The sequence below is a fragment of the Gallinula chloropus genome, assembly GCF_964237585.1.
Source record: "Gallinula chloropus genome assembly, chromosome: 1".
Lineage (NCBI taxonomy): Eukaryota > Metazoa > Chordata > Aves > Gruiformes > Rallidae > Gallinula > Gallinula chloropus.
This window is the reverse complement of record NC_140085.1, coordinates 185,072,028-185,090,239: the sequence shown is the minus strand read 5'-3', so window position 1 is coordinate 185,090,239 and position 18,212 is coordinate 185,072,028. Positions and strand designations below refer to the sequence as shown.

General features: G+C 46.9%; 1 protein-coding gene across 1 annotated transcript; it reads left to right on the top strand.

Annotated features, from left to right (window-relative positions):
- Positions 1-6,007: 6,007 nt before the first annotated feature.
- LOC311188540 (fibrinogen-like protein 1) lies at positions 6,008-13,776 on the top strand (the record flags this gene model as incomplete). Its single annotated transcript, XM_084259992.1, has 7 exons — positions 6,008-6,082; positions 7,727-7,937; positions 9,014-9,173; positions 10,668-10,765; positions 10,842-10,930; positions 12,459-12,649; positions 13,344-13,776. 7 exons carry the CDS (start codon positions 6,008-6,010, stop codon positions 13,531-13,533), a joined length of 1,014 nt encoding a protein of 337 aa, XP_084116118.1. The 3' UTR covers positions 13,534-13,776.
- Between the last annotated feature and the right edge of the window lie 4,436 nt (positions 13,777-18,212).

Genomic DNA, 18,212 nt, shown 5'->3' with positions numbered 1-18,212 from the left:
GGTAACTCAGAAAAATCCTGGGGTAGAGATAGAGAGTAACCAGCCACGGGCGATTGTAGCATGTGACTCGGTGGCCAAAGGATCCTTGGATCCACAAAAAAGGAAAGATGGAGGGTTGGAAATATTGTCTGGACTCTTTACTTGGCTCCTGTGTGCGCTCAGCTCTCGGGTCCTGGTAACTACATCTCCAGAAGGAAAAGAGAAGAGCTTGAAGTCTGTGAAGTGCACCTCATGACACCTGGGTCAAGGAGCTCAAAGATGTCTTCCTTTTGAAAGAAAAGGTAAGGAGTGGCTTAATCACAATTGGTCAGGAAAAGGTCGAGGTGTACTGAAGGAGGTGTAAACAGACCTAAAGCTTCAAAGTTTAGATCTAGAGTCATAGCATCATTTAGGTTGGCTTTTTCCTCATCCTTTGTCCCTGTTTCCCCCTGCATCCAATAAAGGATGGAGATTCTCCTTAGCTCTCCTTTTTGTCACTAATATATTTATATTAGGACAAGCTGTTAACGCCTCGCTCTGGGTCCCTGCTGACTTTCCCTCAGCTGAAACATCTGCCAGGGTTTGGGTTCCTAGGCAGGGGCAGGCACACAGCTTGTATGGACTTGGACTTAGCCTTAAGCAGGGAAAAAGACATTTGGCAGCAGAGGACTCTTCCCTTTTGCAGAATGAGGCATTGTGAGATAAAAAAGCTGCAGGATAAGAGTCAGCAGATTCAGCCTCAGGTCAAAGCCCAGTAATAATTACCGATGTGGGTAATTAAGCATTGGGAAAACATGCTAAGGACTGTGGCTGGTTCTTCAGCGCTCAATATTTTGCACCAAAATGTCTTTTTCTCAAAGAGATGCTCTAGTTCAAATGGGAGGGAATTAGGTCAGGGGAGTTCTCTGACCTGAGGTAGTTAGAAGATCACACAGATAATCCACATACTCCCTCTGGCCTTGTGAATAATTCCCTTTGGTACAGCTATTCCTGATGTAAGGAGATCCGCTTGGGCCTGTGCTTGCCCTCAGGAATTTACAAACTTATTAAATTTGTTGTGTCAACCCATTAGAACCTCACAGGCTGCATGCAGACTCATTAGTTAGACTGAATTATGTCTTTGCTCTTTGAACGTTATCAAAACATTCAGATCTAGTGTGTTTCCTGGCCTGCCACCATAACTCCTCCTTGGTGCACAGATTTCTGTGGTTACTCCTTGCTAACAAACCACAGGCGTTTAATGCACCCATGCTGGTTTCGGTTATTTCATAGATTGAAACTATGGTGGGTGATGTCATCCTTGACATCTATCTTCCTTTTGATTAAAGCCTTTATTGTTAGATTTCAAAAGAAAAATGTTTCAGATCTCATACATTAACTTAGTTTTAAAAAACCTGGCACCCCAGATTGATTCAGAAGATCTATTATAGCTCAAATATCAAGAGCCCATGGGCTCCTGGTGCATCCATGGCTGCAGGGCCTGCAAAGACGCCTGGTCTGCAGTCTCTCCCAGTGAGACAGATGCTCATGGAAGGTGCATTGTAATAGAGAAGTAAAAACACAATGGCAGTTGTGTAAAGCACCTAAGTTCAGTGCAAATGAGTTGTTTTGCTTGGAGCTGACTCTAGATGACTCTGAATTTTCCCAGGGCATAGTTAGGCTATTAGGTCTTCACATCTCCTTTGGTGATGTGTCTCCTTTCTTCTCTTCTCCCCTTAAGAACAAACAAGGAACTGGGGAAAGTTTTGCGAGGTCACCACCGTCTTTCAGCTGCAGTGATGGTTGAGTTCTGGGGGCAGTGAAGGTCCATTGGATGTCATCTTCATGTTTTCATCCCAAGCCATTCTTTCTGGGGCAGCACAGTGCTCTGTGACAGCAGAAATATTAGGGGCTGCCGCAGGTCCACTCTCCTCATTCATGTTTATTCACCAGTCTTGCTGTGCCAGCTCTGCATTTTATGGGTGAATAATAGGGTTTTATGACTGTTATTCAGCACCTGTGTTTTTTTGCTGGAAGGAAGGGGGAGGAGAGCAGAGTAGAGAGGTTTTTAGTTAATCAAACTGTTGTCATTTGCTGTGAAGATCACTGAGTATCTTAAGAAGGGGGAATTTGATATCCTTCCAAGTAACCAAAGAGGAATTTGAACTGCAGAGTATGTGTAAAGCATGTGTATTCCAGGGGAAAAAGAGAAGAACATTTACAGTTGCATTGCCTAGGGATTTCAACATCTGTGAGGAAACATCAGTGGTCACACAGCGTGCACGTTCTTTTCGATGCCTTGATTATTTTAGCTCTGGGCCAGTGGAGCAGTACATGAACACACCCTCCTGCCAGACCCACCTCATGTGAACTCAACCTCATGGTATCCCCTCTTGTGCTTCAGATATTCCTAAAGCTTCCTCTAGCCTGGAGAAATAAGTTCATTGTGAAGCAGGTGTACAAGAAACACATTCCAGCTGACTGCTTTCTTCACATGCAGGCACTGGTGAAGCTAACACTGGTGGAGTCCTTGAGAGAGCGTGAGTATGCTCCAGATGTCTTGTCTCTGAGAGGTCTTTGGGGGAGTCCCTACAGGGGCGTTGGAGTTTGAGTCCTGCTTCTGCAAGGCTGCAATCACGTAAGTGACCCACCAGGACTTCAGCTCCATTGCCCTCTCCTACCCAGGGACCAGCAGGACTTAGAGATGTGGGGTCCGATGCTCCCTGGCTGTATGGCCCCGCAGAGAGCCTTGGGGGCTGCCCACACTCTGACTCCAATGCTGCCACTGCACCCCTGGGCCCATCCCCAATCACACCTGGGAGCAGGAGATGCTTGTGGACCAAGGAGGATGTTTGCCATCCAGGCAAGAACATGAATTGGTGTGCAACATCTCAAGCACTGGCTGCAGCTGAGAAAGGGATGCTGCTGGGGATGAAAACCCAGGGGATGGCACACAGCAGTACCCAAGCACCGTGCTGCAGGCTGCAGCCACTGGCCATATTGGCAGAAGAAAGGGGCTGAGTACCCACTAAGGAGGAGGGGAGACATTTCACAGCTTCCAAAGCCAGCCTAAAACTGGGGGCAGAGAACAAGTGAGAAGAAAAAAGCACAGTTTGCATAATCCTTTGGCAGTGAAGTGGGTCAGTGGTTCTTGCGGGAGGAGAGGAATGCAGCTTTTAAGAAAATAAACAGCATCGCGGTACTGGGCAATAGCTGGACAGTCCTGGTTTCCTGGAGAGTGACACAGAAGTTTATGATGGGTTTATATGCCTTGTCTTTTGGCCACATCGTCTCCCCTCCAAATACAGCTCTGTAAAATGGAACATTCCTGCTGTTTTCTTTAAAATAATCTGTAATTCCTTGGCCATGGCGCAAAGGGAGGCACCCATCTGTTTGGGTTTTTGTTTTGCTCTCTCCCACAAATGGCCTTGTTTTTGTTAACTAGCATATCTAATCATCCAGCTCCGAGGAGAGTTACACAACCCCAAACCTCCTGAGATTTCAGCCCAATAGCAAATCTTGCTTAATATCCCCCTGTTCGCTTCGTGCTTCAGATTTGCAGCTCCTCTGGTGTTACAGCTGTGCTGTGCTTTTACATACAAACCAGATTAAACAGCAAAAAGAATGCTGAACGGGAAAGCTGTGGTATTTCCACCTTGCAGGACTTACTGAAATGAGCCTGGCTGTATTAAATGTGAGATAAAACTCCCGCAGGGAGCATTAGTCTTGAGTGATTCATATAAACACTTAGAGAAGTCAGTCTTGGTTGAGCTTCCTAGTCAAATAAGGTAGGTAAGGGTGTGCAACCAGCAGAGCCCCTCTCCTCAGCGGACCACCACTGATAGAAATCTGTCGTTTATCCTCACTGGGAAGCAGCAGGATGAGTATTGGGTAACAACAGATAAACCAGGGTTTGGGTAACCCTTTCATGCATGGGATTGCAAGTGTCTTTTCTGTGGAACTGCCTAGTGCTGTGAAACCTTCTTCGTCGGCACCCGTGGTGCGGGCCATCTGGAGAGGAAAAGCTCATCAACCTCTAGAAATACAAACAGGTTTACAATCACTTTCTTTCACAGGTGGCTTTTAAGGGAGATGAACTTATCAGGAGGAGGTCTGAAGGGAAGGTGAGTTACAGATATGTGCATTTAATATGTGCTGATAAAGGCATAGATTAATTTGCTTTCTTTCCCTCTGGTCTTCACTGTGGTTTTCAGGAGCTGTTGCTCAAACTCATCCTTCCTGTTAGATTTTTGCCTCCACCTCTGTGATTTGGCTTGATTCTGACCACAGCACCTGTGCTGCACCCACCTCCACGGCTGCAGTTGGGTGGCAGGGATGAACAGCCCCGACAGCCATGGGCTGGTGGGGGGGCTGGGTGGGCCCTGCTGTAACACCAGACTCTTCTCTTCACGAGCTGAAAAAATGCTGCATGCTGGGGGACTCACCTGCACACCACCTTTCATGGGGTGCTTTGTCTCTTGCCTTGCTTTGGACCCTGGCTGTGCGGCTTGGCAGTGGGCTTCGCTGTCACAGCGGGTTTGCTGGCTCTGGGAGCAGCCCCCTCGCCTCAGCCACTACGGGGTTGCTAATAGAGCACAGAGAGCTGGGCAGCAGAGTTCCTACAGCACTTCCAGTGTGATGCAGGGGAGTTGGTGTGTTGGGCCCGGCTGATGTGGAGTTACATTTCCCCACAGCAGCCCTCTCAGCGCTGTGCTGGATGTCCATAGCCAGCAAGGTGCTGGTGCATCCCGGTGTGGTGGCCACTGCTGAGCAGGGTGGGCACAGCACCTTCCCCAGCAGCAGTAGGCTTCCCCCACCTTCCCCCGCAGCAGTAGGTTGGGTATGGGCAAGGTTCTGGGAAGGGACACAGCCAGGACAGCTGACCCCAACTCACCATAGAGATACTCCACACCACATGATGGCTGCTTGGCAATAAAACCTGAGAGAGGAGGAGGAAGAAGGAGGAGACATTCTTCACTTACAATGTTTGTCTTCCGGAGCAACCGCTACACACAGTGAGGTTCTGCTTCCTGGGAAGTGGCCGGACATCGTCTGCTGATGGGAAGCAGAGAATAGATCTTTTGTTTTTTCTTTACTTCCATGGGCAGCCTTTTGCTTTTGCTTTTCTAAACTGCCCTTATCTTGAGCCATGAGGGTTTTTTCCATCTAATTTTCTCCCCTCCCTGTCCAGCTGAGGATGGAGGTCATAGATCAGCTTGGTGGGCACCTGGTCTCCCTCCAAGGTAAACCCACCACAGTTGGTTTTAGTCTAATTTTTTTATTCTTTCTGATTTTATTTTCCTTTTAAAAGTACCATGCAAGTACACTGCAAACAATCTGTCATGTTTGCTCACATTCAGCTACATGTTCCCAGCAGCGGTTCCTTAGCATGTTTTCTAGCCAAGCTTCTCTGATAGAAGCCCTGTCTGTGTGCTGGGACAGGCTGGCAGCAGAGATCTCTCCCACTGAAATCCAAGCAAAAACTATCCTATTCCCACTCTTCCAAATGTGACCTTTGCCCTTGGCCTCCAAGGTAATCCCATCCTGATAGACCTCTCCATGGACTGAGGAGGAGCAATGCCTATGCTCACTCAACCAGGAAGCGAAATCCCTCTTAACTTTGGGGAGCTGGGACTGAACAAGGACTGTGTAACTTTGGCTCACTGGTTTAGCAAGAAGTGCTCCAAGGAGGTGTTATTGCTGAGTAACTTCCCAACTTAGGGATCAGCATCAATGGATGCCCCTTCCCTGGAGGTGTTCAAGGCCAGGTTGGATGGGGCCGTCGGCAACCTTGTGTAGCTCCAGGCCTGGAGGTTGGTGGCCGTGCCTGTGGCAGGGGGGTTGGAGGTCTATGATCCTTGGGGTCCCTTCCAAACCAGACCATTCTATGATCCTATGATTCCAATTTTGTCCTGCCTGTAGTTTCAAGCAAACTACTGCATTGTCTGGGAAATTAAATGTGATTGTAAGGGGAGGGGGATTAAGTTCTGAGAGGAACTAAAGAAAACTCCAGTGCAGCCTGTCAGTGCTTCTTTCCAGGTGAGAAGAAATGAATGTGATGATGCTGTGGTTGCTGCTGCTCCTTCTTCTGGTCAGCTTGGGCTCACCTGCACCCAGGTTTTCGGTGCGTATCTGTGCTCTACTGCCTGTACAACATCTCGATGGTTAGAGATAGATGATAGATGCTCACACACAAGAGGGATGGAGATCTTCAAAAGTAGAGCAAAAAGGCACCCATCTGCAGCTGAAGAAAGCTCACTCTTGTTGTCCTGAATTAATAAAGGGTGTTCACAGCATTAGGGGTTGTGCAGCTCTCTGAGTGGCTGGACTCACATTGCCAAGAATTTAAAAAAAGAACAGAAAAAGCCCTTTAAAAAAAAAAAAGTAATCTTACAACTAGTAAAGAAATAGCCCACTCCATCACTTTAAGAGAAATTGCCTTCATTAATGCACTGCAATTTAAAAAGCAGGAAGGGGAAGAGGAGGTGGGCATAATCTGAGGCCATCTGTACTCTTCTGATGAGCGAATTTCTCTTGGGCCATCACAGCGAGGTGCAGAGCTTGGCAAGGAGAGTTTGGCAAGCTCAGGGCTGTCTGCAGCAGGTCCTGTGTGTTTCCAGCTTGGAAATCCTCTGTGGAGGAAAACTGACAGGCCTAGGAGATGGAAGAGGCATCTTGTTTTTCTTATGCCCAGAACTGTTCCTGAGCTGGTATTGCTCAAGCCAGCTTGTTCAGAGAAAAAAACAGCCAATAATTATTATTGCACAGGTTTGCTTGGTTGTCTTAGAAGAGATTTGGCTCTGGGTTTTTTTATGGTTTTGGTGGAGTAACACCAGCCATGGACTAGATTGTTGCTGAAAAAGTTTATCCCAACCAGTCAGATTCTGGTCTTCGTTCCAGTAATGCAGCTCTGAAGTTATACCACTGCAGGCTCACTGCTTTCAGCTGATCAGCACCAAATATGAGCTCTTTTATCTCCCAGCTTTACAAGATGTTTCTGGAAGCTCTCTGGTTTCCCCTGGCTGTAGTGCAAGACCTGACATTTCCTCCTCTTATTACCCTGTGCAGTTTCATAGTTGCAAACAGTCCCTTTGAGTTCATTAAATGGGAGTCAAGTTGAATGAATTTTGTCCAAAGTCATTTTCTGCATATCTCATCATGATGCTCTAGGCAGTGGCAAGATCATTGTAGAAAACCCTTTACCACTGTATTCAACTCAGCAGCCCATGCTGTGCAGGATTCCTCTATCTTCAGAAGAGACCACCATCAGATTGTGTTGATCCACAGAGGCAGTGTGATGTCTTAGGGTTGAGAGGAGACAAATACTTCTTATAGCTGCCTTCCAGTACCTAAAGGGGCCTATAGGAAAGCTGAAGAGGGGTGTTTGCAAGGGCGTGGAGTGACAGAACAAGGGGTAATGGCTTTAAAGTGAAAGAGGGGAGATTTAGATGTAAGGAAGAAATTCTTCCAGATGAGGGTGGTGAGTCCCTGGCCCAGGTTACCTAGAGACACTGTGGCTGCCCCCTCCCTGGCAGTGTTCAAGGCCAGGGTGGATGGGGCCTGGTTTAGAGGAGGGTGTCTCTGTCCATGGCAGGGGGTTGGAACTAGATGATCTTTGACGTCCCTTCCAACCCAAATCAGTCTGGGATTCTGTGATCTATGAAATTCCTTCTCTCTCTGCCTCTCTTTTCTTACCACTGACTGAAGCATGGGGGTTTGTTTTCTTTTGTTTTGTTTGCTTGTTTGTTTTGTCTTATTTTCTCCATAGGAGAAAGATATCTGCCTCCTAGACAACAATACATTAAGACAAAGGTTAAAACAGCTTCAAGACTTGCTTTACTTATATGAACTGCAACTGAAGGACATCCTGGAGAACACTTACCACAGAACAAAAAGTGGGCTGTTCTCAGGCAACAGGAGCATGCAGCATGCGATGCTTTTACCTACAACCAGTGGAAATTTGATAGTCTATGACCAAGGTACAGTTTGTAGGAGCATGTGTGGAAATTTCAGTTTGCCACAATGGTTATTTCTCTCTTCAGTGTCCCATGTGTCACATTTTATTTCTAAAATTTCTGGAATTTTAAAGTGGATTGTGGTTTAAAATACAGTCAGATACAGGAGAAGGAGAAAGGCAGACTGCTGGCCCTGGTACCAGACGACATCGTGGGGCAAGGGTCAGCTTGCCCAGCTTTATTCAGCTACTGCCCAGGTACAACGCAGACATCCAGAGCTGAGCAACCTGCAACTCTGGTGCACAGAGAACAGGCACTTCTCAGATGTTTTCCATCAGACCACTTTTAGTTGTCTGCTTTGGAAAGAGATGGGTCTTACCCTTGAAAAACCCATTTCCCCTGTGTGACCTACAGGAGCCCAGAGTGCCTTGCTCAGCTGTGGAAAACGAAACTTGTTTGGGGGAGCCCAGTCTCACTGTTCCTCAGCTCCTCCATTCCTTCTGTGGTGCAGTAGCAGGCATGCATGATCTGTTCCTTGGCATCACTTTGAGATCATGGTCATGACTGGAATCATGGCCTGTGACCACCATTTTGTCCTTCATGGGCATTACATTGAAAGTGCAGAGCCCTGAGCTCCTGGAAGGCACTCTACTGATACAGCCCAGGTAGAACTGGTCACAGGAGCTTAGCCTCTAATTTTAGAAATCTGGACCCCGATCCAATGTGAAGTACAGCTGAGGTTACCCTCCACGTGGAAATTAACTTCTGGGTAAATGATCTTGCTGACAGAGGCTGTCCTGGTCCCTGCTGTAGACCCAGCCTGAGCTGCAGGCATTCTATATTTCACCAGAGCTTTGGGAGTGACTTCCTCAGAGAGCATGGCTCTAAAGGCTCTCAAGCCTTCCTGCTCTTCATCAGGCCCAGCCATTTGCAAACCAGTGTTTTGTTACTACTTACTGAACCATTTGCCTTGGCTGTGCAGGGCTTGCAGAGCTGAGGGTCCTGTCCCATACAGTCTCTTGGTGTTGTCTTCTCCCAGCTGTACACACCACTCTGCCTGCTCCCCAGCCTTCCTAGCTAACCAGTGCTGTTCTGCCTAGATTGCTCCGCGTTGTATCATCGGCAGAAGACCAAAAATGGCTACTACCGGATCAGGCCCAGAGCAGACCGAGAGCCTTTCCTGGCATACTGCGACATGTCTGACGGCGGGGGCTGGACTGTCATTCAGCGGCGGAGTAACGGCAGGGAGAATTTCAACAGGTGGGTGGGCCGTGGTTGCACCATCATGGCTTCCGGTTAGGCCTCCAACTCCCACCCTGCTGCCTCGCAAAACCCGACATTTGAGAAGCAGGAGATGCAAAACTATGCTTTAATGATGATAGCTCTACATTAGGGCGAAGTAGGACAATATTTGTAGGGGTAGGCCATTTTGAGATGGGCCTATGCACCTTTTCCATGGCTTCTCTGCATTTGAATAAGTGTGTCAGTCTGTTTTATCATCACTGGAGATATTGAAGGCTCCAAAGTGGCAGGTATCTGCTGGCAGTGCATAGACCAAGATCCGCTGAACGTGTCTGTTCTCATAACAGGAATTATTTTCAGCATGGTGTAACACATATTTCCTTACTTGGATCATTCAAAAAGATGCCAAACCACTGGTCCAGGTTGTTTCCCTCTGTGCAAAAATCGCAGAGAGGCAACTTTCACCTGGAAATCCCCAGGAGGAGAGATGCAGAGCAAAGAAGAAACGTTCCCCTGCAGATGCATTGACTGTCACAGCACACACAATTTCATGGCACATCAAGTGTCTTGCACAGGCCCTTGCCAAGCTACCTCAGCTGGTATCTGTCTTTCCCCAGTAGTTCAGCTCACAGCACAGATGAAGGGAAAACATTCTGAAGAGGAGCAGTGACTAGTATGTAGGTCAGGCTGTATTAGTATCCCTAATAACAACATGGGAAAAGGAATAAACACGGGGTTAGTAAGACTGGAAACACTGATACACAGGATGTGTACATGAGTATCAAAGATAATGAATGAACAACAAAGGAGGCTTTAGGAGAATGATGAGAAGAAAGTAACAGCAGGAGATTTCTCTTAAAAAGATGAAACAGGAGAATGCTAATGAAAAATATGTATTTATCTTTGAAGGACAAGCTGCTACCTCCAAACAGTGATTCTGCAATAAAAGCAGAAGTGAGAGTGGTCAGTGAAACAAAAATAGATTTAAGTGAGACTGGAGTACAAGTCAGACTAAGTTATTTTCCTATCAGCATCTTCTGGAAGCTTTTGTTTGTGGCTTTACTCAGTTTCTGATTTTTCACCATACCACATCAGACATACAAGATTTTAACGTATTTTAGACTGCAACATTAATTCCCAGCCCGGGTTGTGTTTTAATTATGACTTGCTGAAGAACAGTATCATATGCTTTCCTGAAGACCAATGCAACAGCTGCTGCTTCCCCTTTCCATCTAGCTGAGAACCTTGTTCTGTGAGCCTGGCATCTGGCAGTGCCAAGGTTTGATCCCAGTGTACGGGTGCACATAGGTTTAGTGGGAGAAGGAGTAAACTGTGAGTTGTTGTTACTTGTAAGGCACAGCGACAAATCTCAGCTCGGCTTGGGATGAATCAGATACTTGTCGGAAACAATGTCTAGAGGTAGAGATGAAGCTTTACTTGCTACCACAGCTCAGCCAGGCAAGCTGTCTGATTCCCTGACATGCTGAAATTGATACTTGTATCTCGCTGCAGGAAGTGGGATGATTACAAACTGGGATTTGGGAATTTCCAAGGCAAGAATGATGAATACTGGCTGGGCAACGACCACATCTATGACCTGCTCGCTAGAGGTGCAAGTATTTTCCCTTCACAGATTTATTTCCAATTCTCATGGAATACTTCATTGAACAGTTTCTTTGTGCTTAGGAGAGAACTCGTTGAAGATTGACCTGATGGACTGGCACGGGGAAAGACGCTACGCGGTGTATGAAGATTTCCGGCTTGCTGATGAGCAGGTAAGAGATGGAGAGCGCAGGGAGGTTCTTGTTTTGTCTGTGAGGGTGGGGCACCTGCATGTGCAGCACCAGAGTTTGAGATCGGGGCTGTAAATACAGCTCAGCAAAACTCACCTGCCCTGGTTTCTGGGATTCCAGGTTGGGCTGACTGGCAAACAGCCCTGGGCACGGGGACAAAAACCCAGGACTCCTTCCTCATGTCTGCTCAGTGTCCAACTCACCGGGGTTCCCTTGTGTGTTCACCTCCGGCCTCATGGTTAAAAGAGTCTTCCATGAGGGAGGACATAAGGGTTTGAATCTCTGCAAGGAAACTGAATCCTGTTCTGCTTCCAAGTGGGGGGTGTTTGAGGCTGCCACATAAAGGGCAACCACCAGGACAGAGCAGCTCTACTGTTTTAAGCCTTGAACTCCAATCAAAGCTTTGAAAAGGCAGTTCCAAGTTCCCATCTTGAAGAAAAGTACCGGTGGCACTACACTTAGTAGTGAAAGTCCAAGAACAGAGAATCCCTCTGTGTGTTCCAGCTGTAGACAGCATCCTGCTCAGTGCAGGGGCAGCTCTTTGAAGGCTTGCCTTTCTGAACACCACATGTTAAGAAGCCCAAATACCCAAGGACATGAGTTCCACTGCATGGACCAGTCCTAGCTCCGACTCCATCACTACTCCAGAAACATACACATTGTGTTCAGTTTGCAATTAAGAGGTTTCTTATGAAAAGTTTGAACAGTTTAATTTGAATACCTTACTGCTATTTTTCACAAACAAAAGTGGAATATCACAGAATCATCGAGTGAATCACAGAATGTGTTGGGTTGGAAAATGACCTTAAAGGTCCTCTAGCCCAATCTCCACACAGTAAGCAGGGACACACCCAACTAGATCAAGTTGCTCAGAGCTTCATCAAGCCTCACCTTGAATGCTTCCAGGGATGGGGCCTCTACCACCTCTCTGGGCAAACTCTTCCACTGTCTCACCACCCTCATAGTGACGAACTTCTTCCTAATGTCTAATATGATGACAGAAAAAAGCCCAGACCATTAAACCAATCATCCATCTCATAGCAAATGTCTCTTAGATCTGTGCACAATGGAACTGTTCTTCCAAGTATTGCTACCAGAACAGGACTGTTTAGCTATAAATCAGATGGCTTGTAGTTCTTGGAAGAGCAAAATTCCTAGGGAGTTATTCTAGCTGAACAACTGGTTGGTATATGAAGACAAGTACTTGGCAGTGTTTCCTGCCAAGTTGCTCTTGATAAGCTACAAACAGCCTTCCAGCTTGGTGTATAGTGTATAAAATGGTTGTTGAGAGACAATACAGCCTGATGCCCTTTGTAGCAGCCGCAGTAACTAGTAATCCCTTCTGAAAGTTTAAATCCCCTACTGATCTCCACTAGGATCATTAAAGTGTAGGGCCAAAAGTCACCCTTGGCTTTGAGAGAAGCCTTCAGCCAGAGCAAATTTGATCTCGAAACGGTGAGGAATGGCAGACAGACCTGATTTCAAAGACACATTTCACATATTCTTACAGGACAATTACAGGTTATGGTTTGGCACCTATTCTGGCAACGCTGGCGATGCTCTGTCTGGTGGGAGCAGTTTTGAAGATCAGTGGTCAGTGTCTCACAGAGGGATGCAGTTCACCACATCTGACAAGGATCACGATCGATTCCTGGCAGGCAACTGTGCACTAGAGAACAACAGCGGCTGGTGGTTTAACAGGTATGGAAAACAGTTGATTCCTCTCAGATCCATAGGGTGTGGGTGGCCATACAGGAGGGAGGACTTACCTGCCCTACAGCAGCTGGAGGTTGCTGAGTGTGATTGCCGCCTTGCACTGCTGAATCGAAGATGTTCACACCCACAGATCCTCAAAGGGAAGCAATCTGTTTCTTTCATTGCAAAGCAAAGCAGGGAAGTTACGTTAAGAAACTGAGCCACAGGTAAGTTGCCCTCATCACATAAAAATTGGAATCATTGGAGCTACAGAAATGTATGACAGTGAGATTTAGCTTGATTAAAAGATACCTTCTTAGGTGTCAATATGTAGCTGCTTACACTTGAGCTAGAGCCTACCAAAAGGCATTACACCCCTCCATTTAGGCAAGTGAATCATCTCCCTAGTTAAGACACTTGAAGGAGACAACCAGTTGAATTATCTGCCCAGCATACTGTGTTGTCTTTAGGGTGACCCACATACTTCCCTGGGTTCCACTACATGCACTAACCGGATTCCCACAGGCTGCTGTGGGACGTCAGATAACCAGTTCAGAGCAGCCCGGTGTATCAAGGTGTCTGAACCTCCCAGCGAATCCCACCCTGGTGTCTCTGAATGTGTTGTGTGGAAGTTGTCCTGTGCAGTAGTGACCCGGTGTCTTCCCCTGCTCAGCCTAATGTCTCTTTTCCCCCCCTCAAGGTGCCATGCTGCAAACCTGAACGGGCGATACTACAGGACAGGGAGGTACAACGGATCCCATGACAATGGCATGGTTTGGTCTACGTGGCATGGGATGTGGTACTCGCTAAAATACTCGGCCATGAAAATCAGGACTCCCTTCTTTGTTGACAGTGAGAGTGGGGATGGTGAGAACAGCCAGGGCAGCTGAATCCCGCTGCTTGGGGAGGAAACAAAAGCACAAGCTGAAGAGAACTGTGTAAGTTAACGGCCAGCCCTCTGCTGCTGCCAGTCTCCAAACCTGCCCTGTGGTAACTGGAGATACACTAGTTTCTACTTGTTTCTACTAGCTGAAGTGCACGCCACGAGTTGTTTGAGCACAGCCAGACAACAATTTAACGGAAAACATACGGATCTCCATCCTGGAATAACCAGTGTTTTCTTTTTCAGCCGTTTTCAGGACTTTATCCGACAGTGCTTATGAAAAGCTGCCTGGAACTTGAATGATCAAGCGCATTATGTATCTGTTCTCTTCACAGCCTACATCTTTCTCACCTTGATGATGCTTCAGTTTGGAGAATGTAAGAACAGAAACAAGGTGATAGGGAATTGGACTTTATCTGGTGTGTCTGCATTAGTGCTTTGCTCTGGATCAGGAGAAGGGTTTTAAGCAACTCTCCCTCTGGTCCCTGGTTGCAACGCTACAGTTGCAGAACACTGAGTGTGTGAAACCAAACCAGTGGGTGGACGTGCTCCAACTGCTGATGTGTATCCAGAGTAAGGCTACTTCAAAGTAAACCCCCACAAGACAGACAGCGTGGATGCTGGGTTTCACTGCCAACAGCTTTCTGCTGCAGGTCCACTGCTAAGGCACATCGCCACACCTTAATACAGACAACGCTGCACCAGACTTCAGCCCCAGATTAAAAATAGGCAGATTTTTACTAAATTTCAAGTGAGCACAGATATTCTTAGGAGCTCATATAATGCAGTCTTAATTCATTTGCCTCATTTAGTTTACCAGATGACTTTAAGTTAGTGAAGGGCAATCTGAAAGTAGAGAGCGATTGAAACATATGGCACATGGCTTTGATTGTCTCATTGGAGTGAAATGGAAGAGCAACACAAATGACTGAAAGAAATGGAATACTGCAAATTTATTTTCCACAAGTTGTTAATAACAACAGTTAAAAATGAACAGTAATATCAGCATGATGAAAAACATCTAACTACCACGTTGTAGAATGAGACTGGGTTTTTTTTCTGAGTTGCAATCATTGTTTCAACTCGTAGTTCTTTTCCATTTATTTGCTTTTAGATCCATACATACTGTAATTTTTGTTATATATCCATAATGTGTGAAATAAACCCATCTGAGTAGGACTTAATGCTCTGTATATGGTTTTCAACATATTTCAAGTAGGAACTTGAACAGAAATATGGATGAAAATCTTGAGAAAGCTCAATATGAGAATTTAATTCTATTGGTGTGGCTTGGGTGCTTTTTCAGCTGCTTGTCCTGGGTGGTTCAGAGGGTCTGCAAAGCCAGTTTAATTTCCGCAGCTCAAGCCACCTTGAAGACAATGCAGAGACAGGAGGACATTCTGTGCAAATTTTGGTTTGGTTCCTTTGCTTTGTCAAGAGCTAAACCTGTTGTCACATCTTCCTAGACATCCCACTGCAAACGTGAACACCGGAGCGCAGCAGGCGAGCGCTCCAGGGAGCTGTGCTCCTAAAGCCTGTGCCCTGGCAGGACTATGCCACTGCCCTCTTGCCAAGTGCTGGCAGGTACCCCTCTGGAACAAAACTTGCACCTGTGTCTCTGAAAAGAGGCTTCCCTTGTGAAGGACGAGGTGTGAACAACCAGCACTCCCTATTTCCTTTCTGATCACAACTTCTGTATTTTACAATGGTCAAATCCTAGTGCAAGGCAGAAACCACATGGTAGGAAGACAAGGAATTGCTGTGCACACTTAACCCTGTGGCCACCAATGCACTGCTGAGGCAGTAAGGGCAGATTTTGTCTAGACAGAAGACAAAGAAATGTGAGCAAAGTAAGGTCTTGTTAATGTCTTCTGGCAGATGCTGCTCGACCCCACTCCTCAGTAGAGGGCTAGGGAAGCGGGGTAATGATCACAGAATGGTGACGCTCAACTCTGCATCCTGGAAACCACCTACAGCACCAAACAGACGTTAGTGGTTTGACTTTTCTTTGAGCAGCCAGTAAGGTATCTGATAATGGAGTATGAAGCTGGGGATACAGTCATCAGGGCTCAGTCAGACAGCTGCTACCTAGTCCAGCTCCCTGGTGAGCAGTGAGCGATGTAGAAGTCCAGGGTAAGACGCCTGTCTCACCCGGTGTCCATATGGAGAGGCGGGCATTACAGTTGGACTGCCTTCAGCCAGCACTGACAAATTACAGTGTCTTCTTGTCTCCCTGAGAGACACAAAGGGGCCAAGATCTGACAAGCTGGAAGGGAAGGGGTAGTGTCTGGCTTAGAGCACGGCTCCCCCTCCTCTGCCTTCCTGCAGCACAGAGCACCCCCTCGAAGAGGCAGGGGCTACAGGGCTTCGTGCAGGAACCTCAACTCCCACAGCAAACCCCAGCATGCATTTTGGAACCCTCTTTATTTTAAAAAACAGCATAAAATGCCACTAGCCAAGAACCTACTTGATCTGAGGGCTATTGCCAAGCTCACATGGCTCCCACTGAAGACTGGGGGAACCATGCTGAATGCTGCTGTGCTGTGCGTTTGATCTCCCGTCTCTCCAGGGTCTCCCGTGCTGAGAGGCTCACCACAGCTGTACACAGACAGCCTGGCACTGCAGCTCAATGCTGACAGATCACTGCTTCAGGGCGAATGTGCTTCACATGGTGGAGTTTACCTTAGTACAGGGGTAGTAAGTAACCCAAGGAGTCATTGCTTCAGAGCTCTGATTTAAAGGCTCGTTGCATTTGATTAGTTTTGGATCACTCCTCAAGCCCAGACATGTCCTCAGATGATTTAAACAGCATTTCTAGCTGACAGCTTATGGAAACGTGTGGCCGCTCTGAACACGGCGCGGGGCGGAGGAGCTGAACACTGCAAACACGGTGCGCTGGCACAGCTCCTAGGAAAGAGGGAGCTCACATCTCCCTGCGAGTCAGACCCGGTGCTCCAGCAGCAGCAGCTGCAAAACGTTACCCGTGAACAAGGCTGTTCAAACAGCAGGGATTGACTCCAGCAGCCACACGCTGAGAGTCTTGCTCCTCCTGGGCTGCCACAGCAAGACCCCAGCTGTGTGCCCACTGAGTTACCTGTGCACGCTTCAGACACTTCAGTGGGGTGCTATTGGTAACTGCCCAACACACAGCAATGCTGCTCTCCCTTTAACACTGATGTTGCTTTGGAGGGAGGAAAAAAAAGCGTGGGATTGGGAAATCTATGTTTCCACTCAGAAAGGCAGCTTTGAGAAAGACAGTGGCCTCCTGCCAGAGAACTGAGCACATGCTAATTTCTCCTTCACACCCACAAGGCGGGTTAAAGGGCAGGTAAGGCTGGGCTCCTTATGGGACAGCTGTTTAGAAACTCACAGTCCTCTGCCTGAACCTACCTTCTCTCACTCCATCCTCTGTGGGCAGCATCTCCTCTTTTCTCACGGTTACCCAACAGCACTCCCCTGGGCTCTACAAACTCCCTGAAGGGACAGTTATCCTAACAGATGGCAAGCAAAGTCTCTGAGTCATTCTCGCTGGCCAGAGCTCTGTCTGTCGTTAACTGGGGTTTCAACCCAGCTCTGAATACTTGCAGCACTCTGTAATCACTAGTTTGTGATCTCTGGTTTTAAAACACGGCAAAACCCACAATGTTTAACTTTTGTACTTCACCATTCCCTCCAGAAAACACATGTCTTCAAGCCATTTTGCTACTTCTTTTTGTCTGCAAAACAATATTCATCATATAAATGCAGTGTTTGCCAGTCTGGTTCACAATTGATTCTGAACTTGCTGTATTAGCATCCTTGTCAATTTACTTACACACACACAAAAGACAATGTTTATTAAAGGCAAAGATGTTTATAGAAAAGATGGATGACACAATAGTTTTCTCACTGCCTTTTACAGGTACTTGAATGCTCCAGTAACATTCTTGAGGGCTAAAACTGGATCAGTTTTCTTTTCCTCCTCCCAGTAGCATGGCCTTTTCTACTCATTTTGTAAATTCAAATATTTTTAAGTTACTCTGTTTTCTTGGTATAAATATTGCCAGAAAGAAAATATCAGAATCTTGAATGATGAAAAATGCCCCCCTCGATTTTAGATCCACTCCAAGTATTCAGCATCAATTGTTTGCACTTCCACACCACCAGCTTGAAGAAACACCACCATGTAACTTATTTGAGCGATTACAACAAATGAACACAGTTCAACAACAACTACCAAAAACCGATGAAGGCTGCTCACAACTTGAGGTTTGTATTTTCTAAATGGGCAATGATTGACTAGTTAGGACAGATGGTTGAGAACAGCGGACAACGGGTGCTTGAGGACATCACCAGTACACTGTCCACAGGGCGAGGAAGGCTGGATCAGTGGCACTCGGTGTGTATGATGCACAAAACGTGGCTGCTCTATGCAGTAAGATCTATTGGCTACTCCTGGTTCATGCCTTCACGAACACATGCTTTCCTAGGGTATCTTGTGTGCAATTTACACACACACATACCAAAAATAATTATATGGAAGCATTTTCCAGTGATCAGGAAGGAAATGTGTCAGACTTGGGGCATTATTCCCTCCTGCCCCGCGTGGAGGGAATGTGATTCCCACTGCTCCTTCCACCAGAAGCCAACAGACCCCCTCAGATGCTCTCCCATGCACGCCCATCTTGCAGGGCTGCAGAGAGTCAC